The 17,051-nt window shown below is 36.6% G+C and overlaps 4 protein-coding genes and 1 long non-coding RNA gene across 6 annotated transcripts; 2 read left to right on the top strand and 3 right to left on the bottom strand.

Moving 5' to 3' along the window:
* Positions 1-17: 17 nt before the first annotated feature.
* On the bottom strand, positions 18-2,885 carry LOC126675313 (COBRA-like protein 4). Its single transcript, XM_050369935.2, has 6 exons — positions 2,601-2,885; positions 2,419-2,498; positions 1,728-2,184; positions 1,105-1,252; positions 746-1,023; positions 18-404 (listed from the first exon to the last, which is right to left on the bottom strand). Exons 1-6 carry the CDS (start codon positions 2,749-2,751, stop codon positions 118-120), a joined length of 1,401 nt encoding a protein of 466 aa, XP_050225892.1. The 5' UTR covers positions 2,752-2,885; the 3' UTR covers positions 18-117.
* On the top strand, positions 1,248-6,255 carry LOC126675318 (uncharacterized). The gene is made up of 3 exons (XR_007639730.2): positions 1,248-1,460; positions 1,758-2,027; positions 6,165-6,255. It is a non-coding gene; the product is annotated as an uncharacterized LOC126675318 (long non-coding RNA).
* LOC126675315 (COBRA-like protein 4) lies at positions 5,206-7,527 on the bottom strand. The gene is made up of 6 exons (XM_050369937.1): positions 7,455-7,527; positions 7,074-7,153; positions 6,536-6,992; positions 6,138-6,285; positions 5,642-5,919; positions 5,206-5,515 (listed from the first exon to the last, which is right to left on the bottom strand). Exons 1-6 carry the CDS (start codon positions 7,510-7,512, stop codon positions 5,232-5,234), a joined length of 1,305 nt encoding a protein of 434 aa, XP_050225894.1. The 5' UTR covers positions 7,513-7,527; the 3' UTR covers positions 5,206-5,231.
* A 1,090-nt stretch (positions 7,528-8,617) lies between these two features.
* LOC126675317 (COBRA-like protein 4) lies at positions 8,618-10,817 on the bottom strand. 2 transcript variants are annotated; one of them, XM_050369939.2, is made up of 4 exons: positions 10,739-10,817; positions 10,466-10,545; positions 9,828-10,284; positions 8,618-9,286 (listed from the first exon to the last, which is right to left on the bottom strand). In XM_050369939.2, the coding sequence occupies exons 1-4, from the start codon at positions 10,788-10,790 to the stop codon at positions 9,255-9,257; spliced, it is 621 nt and encodes a 206-aa protein (XP_050225896.1). In that variant the 5' UTR covers positions 10,791-10,817; the 3' UTR covers positions 8,618-9,254. The 2 variants fall into 2 exon arrangements, with proteins under 2 accessions (XP_050225896.1, XP_050225895.1); XM_050369938.2 differs by lacking the exon at positions 10,739-10,817 and adding an exon at positions 10,632-10,726.
* A 1,626-nt stretch (positions 10,818-12,443) lies between these two features.
* LOC126673238 (uncharacterized) lies at positions 12,444-16,811 on the top strand. Its single transcript, XM_056104980.1, has 2 exons — positions 12,444-15,914; positions 15,993-16,811. Exons 1-2 carry the CDS (start codon positions 15,033-15,035, stop codon positions 16,656-16,658), a joined length of 1,548 nt encoding a protein of 515 aa, XP_055960955.1. The 5' UTR covers positions 12,444-15,032; the 3' UTR covers positions 16,659-16,811.
* The last annotated feature ends 240 nt before the right edge of the window (positions 16,812-17,051 follow it).

Below are 17,051 nucleotides of genomic sequence, written 5' to 3'. Positions count from 1 at the left end.
TAATTTTTGAACGAGCGTTAAAAAATGATCTGTGTACCTGTTATAACTTTCAAAATTGTCTGCTTATCTGTTACAAAAATATCCAAAGAAGTATCATTTTCACGATTGATCTTTTCATCACCAAGCTGACAGTAAAATCAGCAACAAAGAAGCTGCAACTGTTAAATATGTAAGTGAACTTCTTCTATAGGCAGAATTTGGCAGGTATGGATATGCGTCAGGTGGCGGTAGCTTGCATTCATCACCATTGAAGTATACTTTTCTGGGAAATGCCCACCCCTGCTTCAGGGTAAAAGTATTCTTGTCTTTCCGTAGAAGCACTTCGGATTGAACATTTCCGAAAGGACCGGCTTCCATTAACAGGTCATTATAGAACTTCATTCCATAGAACATACCTGTGTCATCTGCAAAAACAAGCCAGTAATATATGTAAGCATTATACTGTTTTCTGGAATTTCAGTATCAGAATATTTCAGGATCTTTTTGTCTGTGGGTGACTTTCTTCCTATATTGCATGTTTACTTCTCAAATATTATGTTTACATTCTTTATACATTTCCGGAAACATTACTGAAATTATGAAACTTTATATTTACAAAATATTCTTACAAAATTTTGTCAGTCTCGCAGTTTTTGGTTTCAATTTTAGTATTTTCGCTTCAGCATGTCCGTTTTTCGTGTTATGTTAACTTTGGCAATCAGCGACATGGAAATGTTCTAGGATAGTTAGGATTTAAGGAACTTACTTATGGATTCATAGGGAACGAGAGGCTTGTAATCAAAGCTGAAGACTTGGGTAACATTGTTGAGATTCGGATGCTGAATGACGAGTGTCCACTGTGTATAGTTCATCCGGTAGTTAAAATTAGTAACAGCAACCTTTGAACGCCAGTAGTCTTTATAATTGGTTTTTACATGCCAATGTACACGAACTGGACACATATGATGTGTACATTGCAGCAATGGTGAATTGTCTTTCTTAGGGGTGTTTACGCCTTTCCTGTGTGCTGCTTTCGAGTTACTCCTGCAATTTTTTTGTTTTCAACAACTGCATTCGATATTCTGATAAAGATGAACAATAATAAAACAGAATTTATAGGCTTACGTGATACAGTTTTTTTTGTTCTGGCAGCCACATGCACAAGAAGGGCAAGGAGTGATCGTTTCGTTGTAGAACGAAGAGAAAGACACGCAACAGGTTGGATTTTTCGAGGCTAGAAACTGTGAGTAAGTACATGTAACATTCCATGTCACTGCATAAAGATAGATCCAATATTATTTCATGAACTTAAACAATCCAAGTTTAGTTGATAAATCACCAAGTATTAGATGGATGGTCAAGATCGATCTATATCCTACGATAAACAAACATCAAAAGAACACCGGAAGAGGGGGTTTCCGAGAGTCTACTCTGACGATTAAGTCAATATTTGGGCGTGGAAGGAAGGACGGGATGTAGAGGTAGGTGACCACCCCCTCCAGCCAGCCAGAGACCTCCTAGGGGATAGCTCAGCTGCCTGGCCTGCACCCTATTTATCTCTGGGACGGTTAATTTCTTTTCTTTTTATCATATTGTTCGGTCTTTATTCTTTTAAAAAAATTATGAATCAAACGGCATATCATTTGTCTGGAAAAAATAGGAAAAAAGATTTTGCCTCCCGAAATAAAAGTTATGGTTCTGCCACTACATGTAAGTAGCTAACCTAAAAAAGGAAAATATAAACTTACTGAGAGCTTGTGTTTTTCGCCTACGATCAGGCGTGAGGAATACGGTGGAAGGCACAACCTTTGCAGGTCCACAAGTGTAGCCAGGTCCCGGACCGAGCAGAGTGAAATTCTTAGGCAGTTTCACAGTTTTATTCGTGGTTCCGGCAAGTCCGACACTTACCTGAAAGGCTGAAACTGAAGCTGAAGGATCCTGTCCCCAGGCTGCCACTACACCACCTTTACAACAATTACTGAATTGCTGATTGTAAGGAACTCCAGGGAGCAAATCAACAACTGTCGGAGTTTTCTTGCAGCTATGCGGTATGTTCCCTTTGAACTTAGAACAATCTCCTTGCTCTGTAGCTTGAGCTCCATTCATTGCCCATATCACTTCCTTTTTAGCCCATGACCATGACAGAGTCCAGCCTGGGCTCATTATGTGTCGGTACAATTGAAAATTGTTCATCGTCACCGTGGCCTGAAAAATTCTCCGAAGTTCATTAACAAGTTTAAGAGATACCGAAATAGACTAATTCAGTTTAGTGAGTAGCACGGAAACAGAAACGATAAAACAGAAAATGCTAAAGTTGAAAACAACAAATTGTATGGAGAGTAGTAGGTTATATAGAGTTTCTGAATTTTAAAAGTATTTATGGAAACAGAAACGAAATTCTGAAACGTAAAACTCGAGAAGTTTCCATTATATACTCACCACATAACCATCTGCTGTCCAAGACACTACATCCCATTTGATGGTTATATTCCCATTAGGATCTAGTGGATCATATGCATCTACAATATTCATAAAACAAATTCAAGAACATTACAATTTACAAATGTTTATCTCTTCATAAGCAATAAACTAAATAAAAGAATATGAAAGCCTTTACGTACCTGCATAAGGCAACATCAAGAAAGCTAAAGTAACCAAGAAAATAAATTTTACTTCCGAAAATATATTCCGTTTCTTCAAATGTTGACACTTTCTTGCCTGGAATTCAATATTATGAGATGGATACGCAGATTTATTCGCGACCATCGTCATGTCATGCAAGTTCCTCGGACCGAAAATTCACAGACAAATGACTAAGAGAGCAAGGGTAGGCTATAATGTTAAAAAGGAAATGAGAAGTGAAAATAAAATTGTCTAGAGATGTTTCACCAACTGGTTGTTAGATGAATTATGAGAATTATATATATATTTTTCAATCTAACTCTTGAATTGTACACACCTTATTTAAAATTTTAAATATTTAGTTTTTGTTTCTGAATCTTGAAGCAAAATTCTTGATGACAAGGTAGTTGTAGCTGCAGGCAGGGAGATTTTGAACATAACAGCTCAACTGCATGTATAAGCATGACATAAAAGAAAAATGCTAATATTGGACTGCTTTAAACATAAGTTTTCTATATATTTTACTGAACTTTTACAATTCCAGTTAGCTCCAACTAGAACATATTTAGAAATTTTTTGGGCTCTCTTTGCTTTGGACCTTTAGGACCAAGACCTATGCAATGGGCTGGGTGCTCATCCGGTCCGCCTACCTTCGGCCGGATTTGAACACTTCCTTTTACAAACGGATTTGAACTTTCATTTTTAATTAAAATTTAATGTACATTTGAAAAACTCGATCAGATTTCTGAAATTTATGAGCTGAGATTGAATAACATAAATAAAATTTGAATCAAACCAGACCAAACTTAAGTTCATATATAAAAGAGTCGGATCTGATTAGATCCGGTCAGAATCCACCCAAATTCGACCCATGGTGAGGTCCTGTAATACACCAATTACTCTATCTGGTTCAATGCAGAATTTTTAGTTTTAGTTTTTTTTTTATAACAATGCAGAATTTTTAGTTGGTTACACATCAAATCCCATTTGTTGACTTCTAAGCAGTAATGATAATTAGGATTAGTAAAAAGATTATCTCCCAAGTTAAAATATGGCTGGATATGAATCACCAATTGATTAGGTGATTGTGAAAATATCTTCACATCTCTAATCAGGATTTTTTTTAAATCTATTTTGAATAATGAACATGTTTTGAAAATGATAATAGTTCTTCTAGACTATATGCTAATTTAATGATTATTTGGCTTAGGGTAATAAACTAATGATACCAGGATATCATTGCTGTCTTAAAAAAGTTATTAATCACCTAAGCAAATAATGAACTTTTTTACTTTCCCATGTTGGATTTTGAAAGTGTATTTCCAATTTGATCATTTTTAACTGAATTTCAAGAAGACAAATCAAGAAATTTAGCATATTAGACAATTTTAACACGAGTTTTTAATTTTAGCAATTTAACATATGAACTATTTTATGTTTATTTTTGCAATTCAAAACACCAAATAATTTTTCGTTAAGCGATATTAATGTGGACAATGTCCACATCAGTAATTTTTAATCAAAAAAATTTCGGTTTTTGAATTGTCAGAAATTCAAAAGTTGGTGTTCGACATTGCAAAAATTAAAAATTCATATCTAATTTGTTAAATAGCTTTCGTGATTTTTAAAACAATGTAATCGAAAATTTATAATCTTGTTTGGAATGATGGATGAGATATTTTAACTAACAATGGAGGCTTTACCTTTTTTGATCCTAGAATTTTAGATGAGGATGGCTTATCATGAAACTTGCTTCCATTAAACATTGGTGAGGTTATCATAAAGCTAGGGTTTCGTATTCGGTATGAACAGAACTGAACCGAACTGAATCAAAATTTTAGTTTTTTTTAAAAACCAAATCGAATGTTTAATTAAAATTTTACAAATCAAACCGAACTAGTCTGATTTTTAGTTTGATATGCTTTTGGTTTGATCTGCACTAAAATGTAACTGATTTTTTTATATAAAATCAAACCGAACCAAAAAACCAATGTTTTATAATTCCAAACTAAATCAAATTTATCTATTCGATTTGGTTATACGTAGGGGCAGAACAATCGGTAGGGTAGGCTCCAGCCCGAGCTGGGGATTCTTTTTTAAAAAATAGAGGCATATTTTAGCGAATTCAGGACTAGAAAAAGGTTAAGCCCGGATAACCGGAAAACCAAAGGTGAATCAAAATTAAGTCCAGGATGAGAAAAAAATCCAAAATCCGTCATTGTTATTCGGTTTTTGCACACTCCTAACCCAAGGTAGGCAGAGTATAGTTCAAGAAAGAATATAAAAACTGACTAGGGGCTCATAATCAGGATTCAAATTAGCTACAAGTACCAACAACAACAACTAAACCAAACAAACTGATTAGTAAAACTCTTTATAGTAAATTTCAAGCAGACTCCAACTAAATACATCTGATTAAAATAAGCCAACAAAAAATAATCTGATTTTGACTGTGCACCATAAATCTATTATATTTTCCACAGAACAAAAAAATTCTGAAGAAGAAAAATATTGAGAAAGAAACTCAGGATAATAAAAACAAATTTTATTAATTCTCTGTATATTTACTTATGTGCATTTTTTTTTAAAACACAGTTGATTAGATAAAATTTATACCTTCAATTTTATCTTTATAATCCAAAGATCACCACAAGCAAAAGGGTCAGCACCATATTTGACAATGCAAGCAAATTTAGAGGTGCAGAATTAGGCAGAAATGGATATTCATCAGGAAGTGGCATTTGGCATTCATCACCATTGAAGTATACTTTTCTAGGAAAAGCCCAACCCTGTTTATATGTGAAAGTGTTCAAATCCTTCTTCAGAAGCAATTCTGTCTGCACATTTCCGTCTGGTCCGGCTTCCGTCAATACATCGTTGTAGAATTTTATCCCGTAAAACATTCCTGAATCATCTGCACCAAAATGTTTCGTTTTAGTTCGGAGTTTACAATTTCTGTTTCATTTTATTATGATGCTGCAGAAAACAAGAACTCGAAAAGCTGTTCAGGATTTTTACGGCAAGGTTGCTATGGACTTACTTGTGGATGGATATGGAATGAGGGGTTTATAATTGAAGCTGAAAACTTGAGTGAGATTGTTGAGATTTGGATGCTGAACTACGAGAGTCCATTGCGTATAATTTACGAGGAAGTTGAAGTTGGTAATCGTAATCTTGACTCGCCAGTAATCCCTGTAGTTTAGTTTTACATGCCAGTGCACTCTGACAGGACACATATGTTGTGTACACAGCAGTAATGGGTTGTTATCATTTGTTGGTTTGTTTAGTTCTGTAACGCTTAGAATGTTCGAGTCACTCCTGCAAGATAATGATCCATCTGGCGGATTAGCATAAAAATGTTGCATGGAAACAGAAATGCTGAAATGAGAAACACTGAAACGAAAAACTGATGAAATTATATTTTTTTTAGAAGAATAGGCTATAAATATAAAGTTTTTGAGTTTCACAAGCATTTTCGGAAATGGAAACAAAATGCGTAAACATAGGGAAATCTGATAAAGTAGCTGTGAACTTACGCGACGCAATTGTTCTTGTTCTGACAGCCGCAGGAACATGCTGGACAAGGCGTTATCGTAGAATTATAGAAAGATGACATTGATAGGCAGCAGGTTGGGTTTGGAGAAGCTAGCATTTGTGAATAAGTACACGTCACATTCCATGTCACTGCAAATAACAGGCAAAGTAACATTTCAAGAAATATCAGTTGATTTTCCAAGAAGTTGATCATCATCATTATTTAGCACGGAAACGGAAACACTGAAACAGAGAAAGCTGAAGCAAAACAATTTTTTTACAGGAATAAGTTATTAATATTAGTTTTGAAGTTTCAATTACATTTCCACTAACATTGATGAAATGCTGAAATGCAGGACTCGATAAGTTCCGATGTAACATAGATTATTAGCAAACTTACTCATGGCCTGAGTTTCTCGGCGGCCATCAGACGACAGAAACATGGAGGGCCTAACAACAGTAGCTTGGCTGCAAGTGTACCCTTGTCCAGGACCGAGCAAAGTGAAGTTCTTAGGCAGTCTGACAGTTTTATTAGAAGTACCAGAAACCCCAACACTAAGCTGAAAAGCAGAAGCAGAAGTAGAAGGGTCTTGTCCGAAAGACGAAACTACGCCACCTTTGCAGCAATTAGAAATCTGTTGATTATAGGGTGCTCCAGGAAGCAAGTCAACAATTGCAGGATTTCTCTTACAACAATGTGGAATATTTCCTTTGAACTTCGAACAATCTCCTTGATCGGTGGCTTCAGCTCCGACCATAGACCATATTACTTCTTTCTTAGCCCATGTCCATCCGATTGTCCATCCGGGGCTCATTATGTGACGATACATCTGGAAGTTGGCAACTGTCACTACTGCCTGGAATTGCATAACACTGATTAATCTATCTGTCACATTTTACATCAAAATTTCAATTTATAGAAACAGAATGGAACTAACCATGTAACCATCTGGAGTCCATGACATAATGTCCCATTTAATTGTTATGTTACCATTGGGATCCAATGGGTCAAATGCTCCTAAATAGAATGCAAATTATACATATAAACAATACTGGAAAAAAAAGGACATAAAAAACGAAACCAAAATGAATAAGCAAAATCCTAAATTGGTAGCCCCAATTAGGCGCCTTAAAAGACTAAATTTAGTCGAAAATAAGCTGTTTATGGATATATACGTATCAGCTTCGATTTCAATGAATTACTGGTCTCGTAACTCCAACCAAATCAAAAATTATGTCACGTTAAAGATTATTTCTCCGCGTCAAGCGTGAACAGAACCGAGTTTATAAAACTGATATAGATGAAATGAAAGACTAACCTGCATAAAGAAAAAGCATAGCAAACAAAAACGGGTAAGTACATGTATGTAAATTCATCCCTGAAGTTTGAATCTTTTTGCAGAAAATGCAAATTATAAATAAACTAAAATAAACCCATCAAGGAATGAAGAACATAATCAAACTATTAAATTAATACCAACAAAGAGCAAGCAGAAACTGTCAAGCTTCAACTAAATATTTTAATAAAAATTTAGAGAATTTGTCAATTCCTTCTGAGATATTGACATGTTAAGTAGTTGCATTTTTCTTGCAGCCTGCCTGATTAGTTCACCATATATAGATCAAAAGATATTTAATATATTTATTTTAAGTGTTAAATGCAAGAGAAAATATAGTAATTATTCATTAATTAATGAATGAATCAAACTGCACATTTACATATTGATGTGATATTATCAAGGCTATGTAGGAGAGGTAATAACTAGGGAAGAACCATTAGATTTGTGAACAGAAGAGAAAATAAAATAAAGCATGCATTTCCAGTAAAGATATGTTATGTTTACTGTATGTTTGATTTTAACAGCTTTAGTTAACTTCATATTGTATTTCTGATAGAGAAAAATACCCCCCAAACTATATGCCTAATGGATAAAAAAAATTAAATGTTTCGACTTGTAAATCTAATTAAATATTTAAATTTGGCGAGATGAGTTAGCTCAAGTGGTAAGTGGTATGAGCGTTCCATCTAAGACCGATAGGTTTTCGGTTCGAGTCACCATGAGGGTAGGAGTGAAATCCTTTTATCCTCATTTAAATGAAAAAATAAAGTTTAATTTAGTTAATTTTAGCCTAATTTTGAAGTTTGATAGCAATTTTAGCTCAATTTCAAAAATTGTTCAATTGGAATGTGACATGCTACAATAAAAAGAATATTGTTGGAAGTAATATGTGCAGAACAGCAGAAGTATGAAAAAAAAGTGAAAAGGTAGTAAGATAAATATATATTTTCCCTAGTTCATCACTAAAAATTAACAATAATTTTATTACAATTTCGGTATTGTTCAATTTCATATGTTTTTTTAATCACAATGTAATCAGTCTTGGAGTTAAAGTTTGTTTAAGTAGTGATTGACTTTTAATGGGTCAATCAACAATATTATACAGTGAAGACCTGGTTCATGCTATGCCATCTTTTAAGAAATGAACCAAAAACAATGATCTATAGGCTATAGCATTTCTTTTTAGTTTGATTGACAATTATTGATCTTTGACATGTAAACATCCACATATTTTTTGGTCTTCTTATTGAACAAAATAGAGTATTAAATAGAAGTTCCTTAAATAAGGAATCATTCTTAAAATTATAGTTTAAACTAAAAAAAGAAAAACAATTAAAAACAATTTATCTATGTTGCAGGAACCATACATATTAAAAGAACAACGATGCAATAGAAAATGGCGCAACAAATATTTTTTTACTAAAATTTGGAAACAAAACGCCAAAATCGTAGGACTCCACAAGTGCACCGTATATAATAAGCCTAATGATGAAAAAAATTCAAACTTTTACGACTTGTTGCAATTTCCACCAAATCTTTTAATTTTTGTAATAATAGTTAAATTGTATTCTTTTTTTTCCGCAATAATACAAATTGGTGGCCAAACTTATAAAAAGAAATGCAATTTGGCTATTATAATAAAAATTAAAAGGTCTGATTTAAATAGCGTTAAAAGTTTGATTTTTTTTTACTATTAGGCCTAGATAATATCGGAAGGGGATTTTTCTTGAATCTTGATGGCACACTGCAGAAAGCTGGCATCAAAGAAGAAGCAGTCCTCTACATGTATTTGCACGTCACATTCCAAGTCACTGCAAGTAAAAGGCAAAAAGGATAAAGAAAATGAACATCCCAAGAAAAACAAAAAGCTAAAATATTTTTTATTAAAAAATAAACAGCATGGTCCATCAATTTGAAGAGTTAGAATAATTATATTTAAATCTCAATTTGATCAAAGTTATATAAGTTTACTATCTTAATTGGATCAATCAAGTAAATCTATGCATGCACTTTAAGTCGGATCAAACATATTCCAAAATAATTTTATATATTTACAACTTTGACCATTTTAAAGATAAATGAAAGAATTGCCAGTTTAATCCGTCAATTTAATGAGTTAAAACAACTATATTCAAATCTCAAAAAAAATAAAGTTATAAAGTGTTCCTTCCTATCAAATAAATCCACATCGGATCAAATACGTTTTGTATATAATTGTCCTAATTTATAAAATTTACATATCATACTATGTTAAAGGATCAAAGTTAATGGATATATATAATTATTTTGTTGAAAAATGATCGGTAATCATTAAAAAGTCTAAATTTCCTTAGCAATCAAGAAGAAACTTACTGAACGCCTGAGTTTTACGACGCCCGTCCGATGTCACAAAAACCGTAGGCTTAACAATTTTCGGAGGACAGCAAGTATAGCGCGAACCAGGAGCAAGCAGAGTAAAATTCATCGGCAATCTCACAGTTTTATTAGTAGTACCAGCTATACCAACAGTGACCTGAAATGCAGCAACAGCCTTCGAAGGTTTTCGTCCCCAAGACGACAATACGCCATTTTTGCAGCAATTTGCAACCTGTTGATTATAAGGTACTCCGTACATCAAGTCTACGATTACGGGTTGTTTCATACAGGAGTGTGGAATGTTTCCTCTGAACTTGGAACAGTCTCCTTGATCGGTGGCTTGCGATCCGACCATTGACCAGATTACTTCTTTTCTTGCCCATGTCCAGCCTAGTTCCCAACCAGGCTTCTTTATTTCCCTGTATTTCTGATAGTTTGTCATTGTCACCACTGCCTGCATCATTCATACATACAAAACATTCAAAATTTCCACATTCATTTCGCTTTCGAAAAGAATTCTAAAACTCTAAACTTCTTTATGTACAATCTATTTTTCTAAAAAAATTACGAGTTTTTCCTTTGCATTTCATGATCTAAATTGCTGAAATAATTGAAGAAACACATAAGATACATACCACATAACCATCTGGAGTCCATGCCATCACGTCCCATTTGATTGTAATGTTCCCAGTTGGATCCAAATGATCATACGCAGCTAAAATTGCAAAAAACAGTTCAACATTAAAACTACAAGCATCTAACATTGTAAAATTCATAAACTACTTCAAACTAAAAACTAACCTGCTTGAGAACCAATCAAAACAAAGAGAAATGGGAAAATAATTTTATACAAATCCATGGCTATAACTTGAACCAATTTAGATAAAATGCAACACTTATTTATATACCAAAGTTTGTGATCAGTTTATGTTCATCCATATGTGAGAGCTTCATTTTCATGAAGACTAGTCAAAAATAACAGCTCATTGCTTGGACAGTGCTTGTATACCTGAAATTACCTGAAAACCAAAGCATAGCCTTGTGAGGAACTGAGAGAGTCAATGCAAATAAGGATATTATTGTCATTCAGGGAGTAACCAAAGCTTAGTTTCAACTCTTTTGTATGATCTATCTACTTGTATTGTATGTATTTTTCTTTTATTATTTATGACCAATATTTTAGTGAAAATAGTATAGCTTCCCCTATTACTTTAATTTATAATACATTTTTTATCACGATTTTTAGTGGCTCCTTATAAAAAAATTAGATTTGCCGACTGGTTATACATTTATTTGTTTATTGAATCTGTTCATAAATTAAGGACAGCTGTTGTGTAGATTGTAATGAAAGTATAATTATATAAAATATAAATTCAAGCAAATGTAACTATATATTCCGCTTCATTTATTTTTTTTTATCATTAAATGTCTAATTTTTATGTAAAGTTGTATTTAAAATTTAAAATATTTTTAAACTTTGAAATTTATTTTTAAAATAAAAAAGACTATTTAGAACATAATTCCAAAATATAATTATTGGGGATAAATATGGAAAATGAATAATTTATCAAATGATTAATATTTTCTTATAGTGTGTATAAAATAAAGAGATTTTTTCAAATGAGACAAGAGAATAGTTAATGGGACAATGTCAAAATAGTATTATTTGCAAATATTAGAGTCAACTGTTCTTTTCATTCAAATTGATAGACACGATTTGAAATTATAAACACTCAATTATTAATTTAATAATTGTGAATATATGCCCGTATTTACTATAGTGAAATATAGTAAAAATAGAATAAAAGATAGAAAAAGAGAAAAATTATTTTCATAATTTTACAATTTTTAACTCAGTTTATCTAATTAATTTTATTTTTATAAAATTGTTTTTTCTAATAAAATATAATTTGAGACAGAGGGATAGATAGTAAAATATTACAATTATTTAATAGCAACATCAGTATTTTATTGGCCTATTATCTTAAAAACTCCTGATCTTTTAGTTCTTATTCAATTCTATCCTGTTGTTAAAAATGTGTCAATTTTATCATATTTTGTATTTTTGTGTTTTAATTGTACCCTGAAATATTAAATTAACGTCTTTTTTCATTTGGAAAAAATTTAAAAATATTTTCCATGTCTAGCATATATTAATTTTATGTTTTTAAAACTTATTTAAAGTTAATTAAATTAATTAAGAATTTAAATTAGTATTAATTTAATTATAGTTTTTAGTTAGTATTTAAAAATAAAGGACTTATTTGTACTTTTTTGAATAAAAAAAAATTTAAGTTCATCTTTAAACTTAGTTAATTGAATTATTTTATTATTTAAGTAAAAAAATTAACGAAAATTAAAAAATTGAGATACAATTGAAAACGAAAAATTCAAAAATGGGTAAAATCGACAACTTTTCAACGTTGGGGAGGAATTGAAAAAAAAAATAAAGGTGAAAGGTTTTTAAATGAGTAGGTTTGTTTATTCCATTAGTCAGACCTCCGCTCAAAAATATTTTGAGGCCAACAAAACGCGGCAAAAACTTGCGTTTTTCGTTTTCCATTTTTCAAGCGCGCGCCCATTTTTCAAGTAAAGAACATTAACCCGTGATAAATCACCAAACAGGATCCGAGCTATAACGACCTGCACACCACAAACAGACAGAGGTCAGAAAGAACTCCGGTGGGGGTCACCGGACGTTCACTCCGACGCTCAAGTAAGATTTGAGGTAAAGGAAGAAGAAGAAGAGAAAAGAGAGTGCTTAGAGTAGAGAGAAAGAAAATTACCTAGGGTTTGTCCTTAAACCCTCTATTTATAGTTAGGGTTTAAGGACAAACCTGCCTTGCTGGCAGGCTGTGAGCCCAGTGGTCCCAGAAATCAGTTATGCTGACGTGGTAGAATATCCCTGCGGGAGGCACGGGTTGTTAGGTGTGTCAGAGGGAACATTCCTCACGTACCTGTCAGAAGATCTTCTGTGGTCCCAGGATCTGGTACACGAGTGAGCGTTCTTTGTACGGGACCTCGGAGCCCGGATAACTTGGGGGTCAAGTTATCATGGTTCCCGTAGCTGGGAGTAGCTCAGATCTCGGACTAGGTGGTCCAGTGTTTCGGGCTCAGGAGCTCGGAGCTCGGCTTAGGTCTAAGTCGAACACACTTCAGAGCTCGGGTAAGATTCTTGGTCCGACCTTATCAGGCATGATTGTCTCGGATGATGTTTGAATTCCCATCGATCCGGTGACCCCCCAGGTCATGCGTTCTATGGTTTCAAGAAGGTCGGAAATTGTTACCAGGTCGGTGAACTGCTTGACTTAGCGATGTTCGTTCCTGGTGAGGTTGCTTCGCCCCTACAAGATGTGCTACGTTATCACTAGTCCCCCCCAGTGCGTCGGATATTTATGTCCGAGATGGTGGTTTTATCCGGGTTGTTAGGTCACGTGATTCTGGGCGTGCTTACTTTGTTTTTGGGTGATCTCTGACACCGAGCCGCTTGTCAGGAAGATGGGTGAGCTGATATGATTATGTGAAAGGACGTGACTGTCGAGATGTCCTGTCTGACAGCTGTTGGAGCCGTTGTCCTTTGTGGCGATTGCTTGTTGTCTACGCTGTGTCCACGTGTCTAGCAGTTAGGGCGTGAGCGCTTTCCAAGGAGACGTTTTGAGTGGGATGAGAGAGAAAAATTAAAAGCGTGGCTTTTCATTTTCCCTCTCTTTTCAGTTATAGGTTTTATTTTTCAAACTTTACAAAACCTCTTGCCTTCTCTCTCGTTTCATATTCTTCGTTTTCTGCTGAATCATAAAACCAAAACTCTCTGTTTCTTTGCTTGCTTTGAGTTTCCCAGTTTTTATCTTCCTTCGACGCAAGCGTTCGTTAGTTGCTGTTTGAAGGTGTGATCTGGTGATTTTTCATTCAAAGTTCATCCAAGCTTTCTGAGGTCTTTTACTCTGTAACAAGTAAGTAATCTCATCTTTTGATGCTTTAATTCTTCTGTTTTGTGCTGTTTGATTTCCCTAAAATGGATGGAACTTGTTCGTGTTTGCCTTGTTATATGTATTTTTGTACTGTGTTGTTGATTTTTCGTACCTGTGTTCATGTTTCTGGTTAGAGTTTGAATTAAACCCTTTGTATGCCTGTGTTGTTCTTGCGTTTTTACTGAGTCTTTGTGGTTCATGGTTCATTGTGTGACTTTTGTTGCGTTTGGCTTGGTTTCCAGAAATTAGTTTATCTTTGTATGCCTGTGTCTCTGTTTCTGTTCTTCGTTTTGAGAAATGAGTTTCCAGAAATTCTGGAAATTCATTTCGGTGTTCTTCACGTTCTTATGGTTTCACCCCTTAGGAATTTAGCCTTTGATCTGTAATTTTGATTTTTCTACGCGTATGTCTAGTTTTTCCATTTGGAACTCGTCTCATCCGAGCTAGTTTCTGTGTCTTTTAGGTATGTCGGGTGAAACCTTAGATCGTGAAGAGGGGATGGGGTATGACGATCAAGACATGGGAACAGACGAACCGTCTACGGAGTTCGTAGTCGTCCGCCCTCTCCGAGGTAACACCCCGGATGTAGGAGAGACAGAGACTTCCCGACCTCTACCAGTCGAGAAGGGAAAAAGGAAGAAAAATGCTCCTGAGGTCGGCGAGAAGAATGACGATCGTGATATCAAAGCGTCACGATGCACCCGGGGTTATCTGAGAGCGGTCCGGGAAACATTCGGTATTCCTGTAGAATACGAGCTCTCTCTGGTCCCGGACGGAAAAAGGTTGAACGATGTTCCCCCGGCCAATACCATCATGCTGACACTGGAGCACTTGCAGTCCGGGATTCGGTTTCCCCTGCTCGAGCATTACAAGGAATTGAGCCGCTACTTCGAGGTGCCCTTGTCGCAGATTCACCCCAATGGGGTTCGACACTATAGTTGCTTCTTGAAGCTCTGCGAGAAGACAGGGGTGGTGCCTAGCATGAGGTTGTTCTGCTGCCTGTACCTCATGTCCCTCAAAGACCGGAACCATTTTGCATACCTGCGGTTCCGAAGCGAAAGGAAGGCTGTTCCCGGAGGGTTGGTCTCTGGAGTGATCGATTCACTCCGAGATTTTAAAGAAGATTACTTTCAAATTTCCCATCCTTCGGCCTTTGATGGGATGGGTACCTCGTGGGTAACCAAGTGCTACAAGCCGGAGAAATGGTTCCACATCCCGGGACCTCTGGAGGATAATGACATCGCGGCCCTTCGGGATGATGCCCCCCCGGGGAAAAAGGCTCAAGCTGATGACTTGTGCCCGAAGCTTGCTTTTGACTATTGGAAGAGTTCAGCGCCCGGTGATGGGGGTTTGTGACTTGCTCTGTAGTCTTGTTTGCTTTTTTTTTTTTTTTTTTTTTTTTTTTTGTTTTTTGTTTTTTTTTTTTTTTTTTTTTTTTTTTTTTTTTTTTTTTACCTTGAATTTTGTTACTTGTGTGAGTACTGACTTCGTTGTGTACATTCTTGTTGCAGTGAACAGCCTAGATCTGAGCAAGCTAGCCGGGAAGAAAAGAAAGAGGCCGGCGAGCCGAAATGTAGCCCCGGCTCCTGCTCCGGTTCTCCGAGCTACCGAGGTGCCAAAGTCACCTGCTGCCAGGGCACCTGCTACTACGGGTGTTCCTGAAGAACCCCTGCGGGGTGCTGATGCTGTCCCCCTCCGTGTTCGCTTACCGGAGGGGATCGAGGTGCCGTTGGGTGCCGAACCGGTCGGGAACATCCCGTTCGTGAACCTGGACTCCACCGAGACGGTGGATGGCCCAGCTCGGGGCCCGACCAACCCCCAAGGGGCGACTACCGAGCCTGCCGGCCAAAGTTCCAGGGCTCCGCCGACCCGAGTGCCTGATCTGCCGGACATCTCGTCGGGGTCGAGCACTACAGCCCCGGGTCCTCAGACCATCACTCGAGCCAGCTTTGCCGAGTGGGTCAGCAGGCATAACGATGGTCGACCAGCTACCCTGCATGACCTGGTCATTGCGGGTGACGTTGCTCGTGTGACCACTCTTCCTGCTGACCGGGAGCACTACAAGTCTCACAAGCCTGAGAATTTGTGGGCTGTGGTTTCCTCCTTTTGCCTCCAGGTACATGTCTTCTATTCTCGTCCTATTACTTGTTTTGTCTTTGTGTTTATTCTGACTTGTGTTTTTTGTTCATTGCAGGCCTCGCAGATGGCCTACATGGCCGATCAAAACCAGAGCAAGGTGGAGATCGACCTGACACTGGCCAAGGACCTTCTTCTGACCGAGAAGAAAAAGGCCCGGGAAGCTGAGAGGCGGGCTTCCGAAGCAGAGAAGAAAGCCTCTGAGGGGGCTGCCCTCGTTGCCACCTTGGAATCTCAACTGAAGAGTTCGGAAGACCGCCGAGCTGAGGACCTGGGTGTGCTAGAGAAGCTGCGAGCCGAGGTGACTCAGCTCGAGAGTGAGAAGGCTGCGGCCCGAGATGATTTTGCGAAGCAGCTGGCCGATGTGACCAACCGAAACGAGCTTGCTTCGAAAGGGCTTCGGGCGACGGTGTCCGACCAGAAGAAGCAAATTACGGAGGTCACCCAGCGGGCTGAGAAGGCGGAGGCCGAGGTGAAAGAAGTCACCGGTCGGGAAGAAAAAATTTATGACGACTTCCGCCGCATTCTCTATGTCAGCGAGGTCCAGGCGGGTGAGTATATCCGAGGTCGATTCGGAGCCGAGCTGGATGTTTCCGACTTCGTCCTGGACATCGAGGAGTTGGGTCGGCGGGCCAAGGAGCTGCCTGAAGATTATGATGTGCCTGCCGACATCGAGGACTACCTTGCTGATGATCAGGGTCCGAGCTCCGACCCCCCTAGATAGTTTTAACTTGGATAGTTTTATTTTGTAAATTTTAAACAATGTTTTCTTTTTGTATTTTTGGAATATTGAGCCTCGAGCTCTCTTTTGTAAGTTTAAATATTTTCTTTTGTATACACTTGTTTTTCTTGAATGAACTTTCCTTCTGTATGTGTATACCCTGACCTTTGTTTGTTCTGAGTGCCTATGTGTTTCTTATCTGAACGTTTGCTGTTAACTTTCTGAATGAAGTTTTTGCTTTTGAGAATTTTGGCTAAGTACGTGACAACATGTTTTTCATAGCTACCTTAGCTTAGTTTCCGAGCTGGTTCCAGTAGTGCAAATTTTCCAGTTTCTATGTTGTTTTTATGTATGGGCTCTTGACTCAGACTTGGGATAAAAAATGCTAGGGTAGGT

The sequence above is a fragment of the Mercurialis annua genome, linkage group LG3 (assembly GCF_937616625.2).
Source record: "Mercurialis annua linkage group LG3, ddMerAnnu1.2, whole genome shotgun sequence".
NCBI lineage: Eukaryota > Viridiplantae > Streptophyta > Magnoliopsida > Malpighiales > Euphorbiaceae > Mercurialis > Mercurialis annua.
Note: the sequence above shows the minus strand (reverse complement) of the source record. Positions and strands in the feature narration are given on the sequence as shown.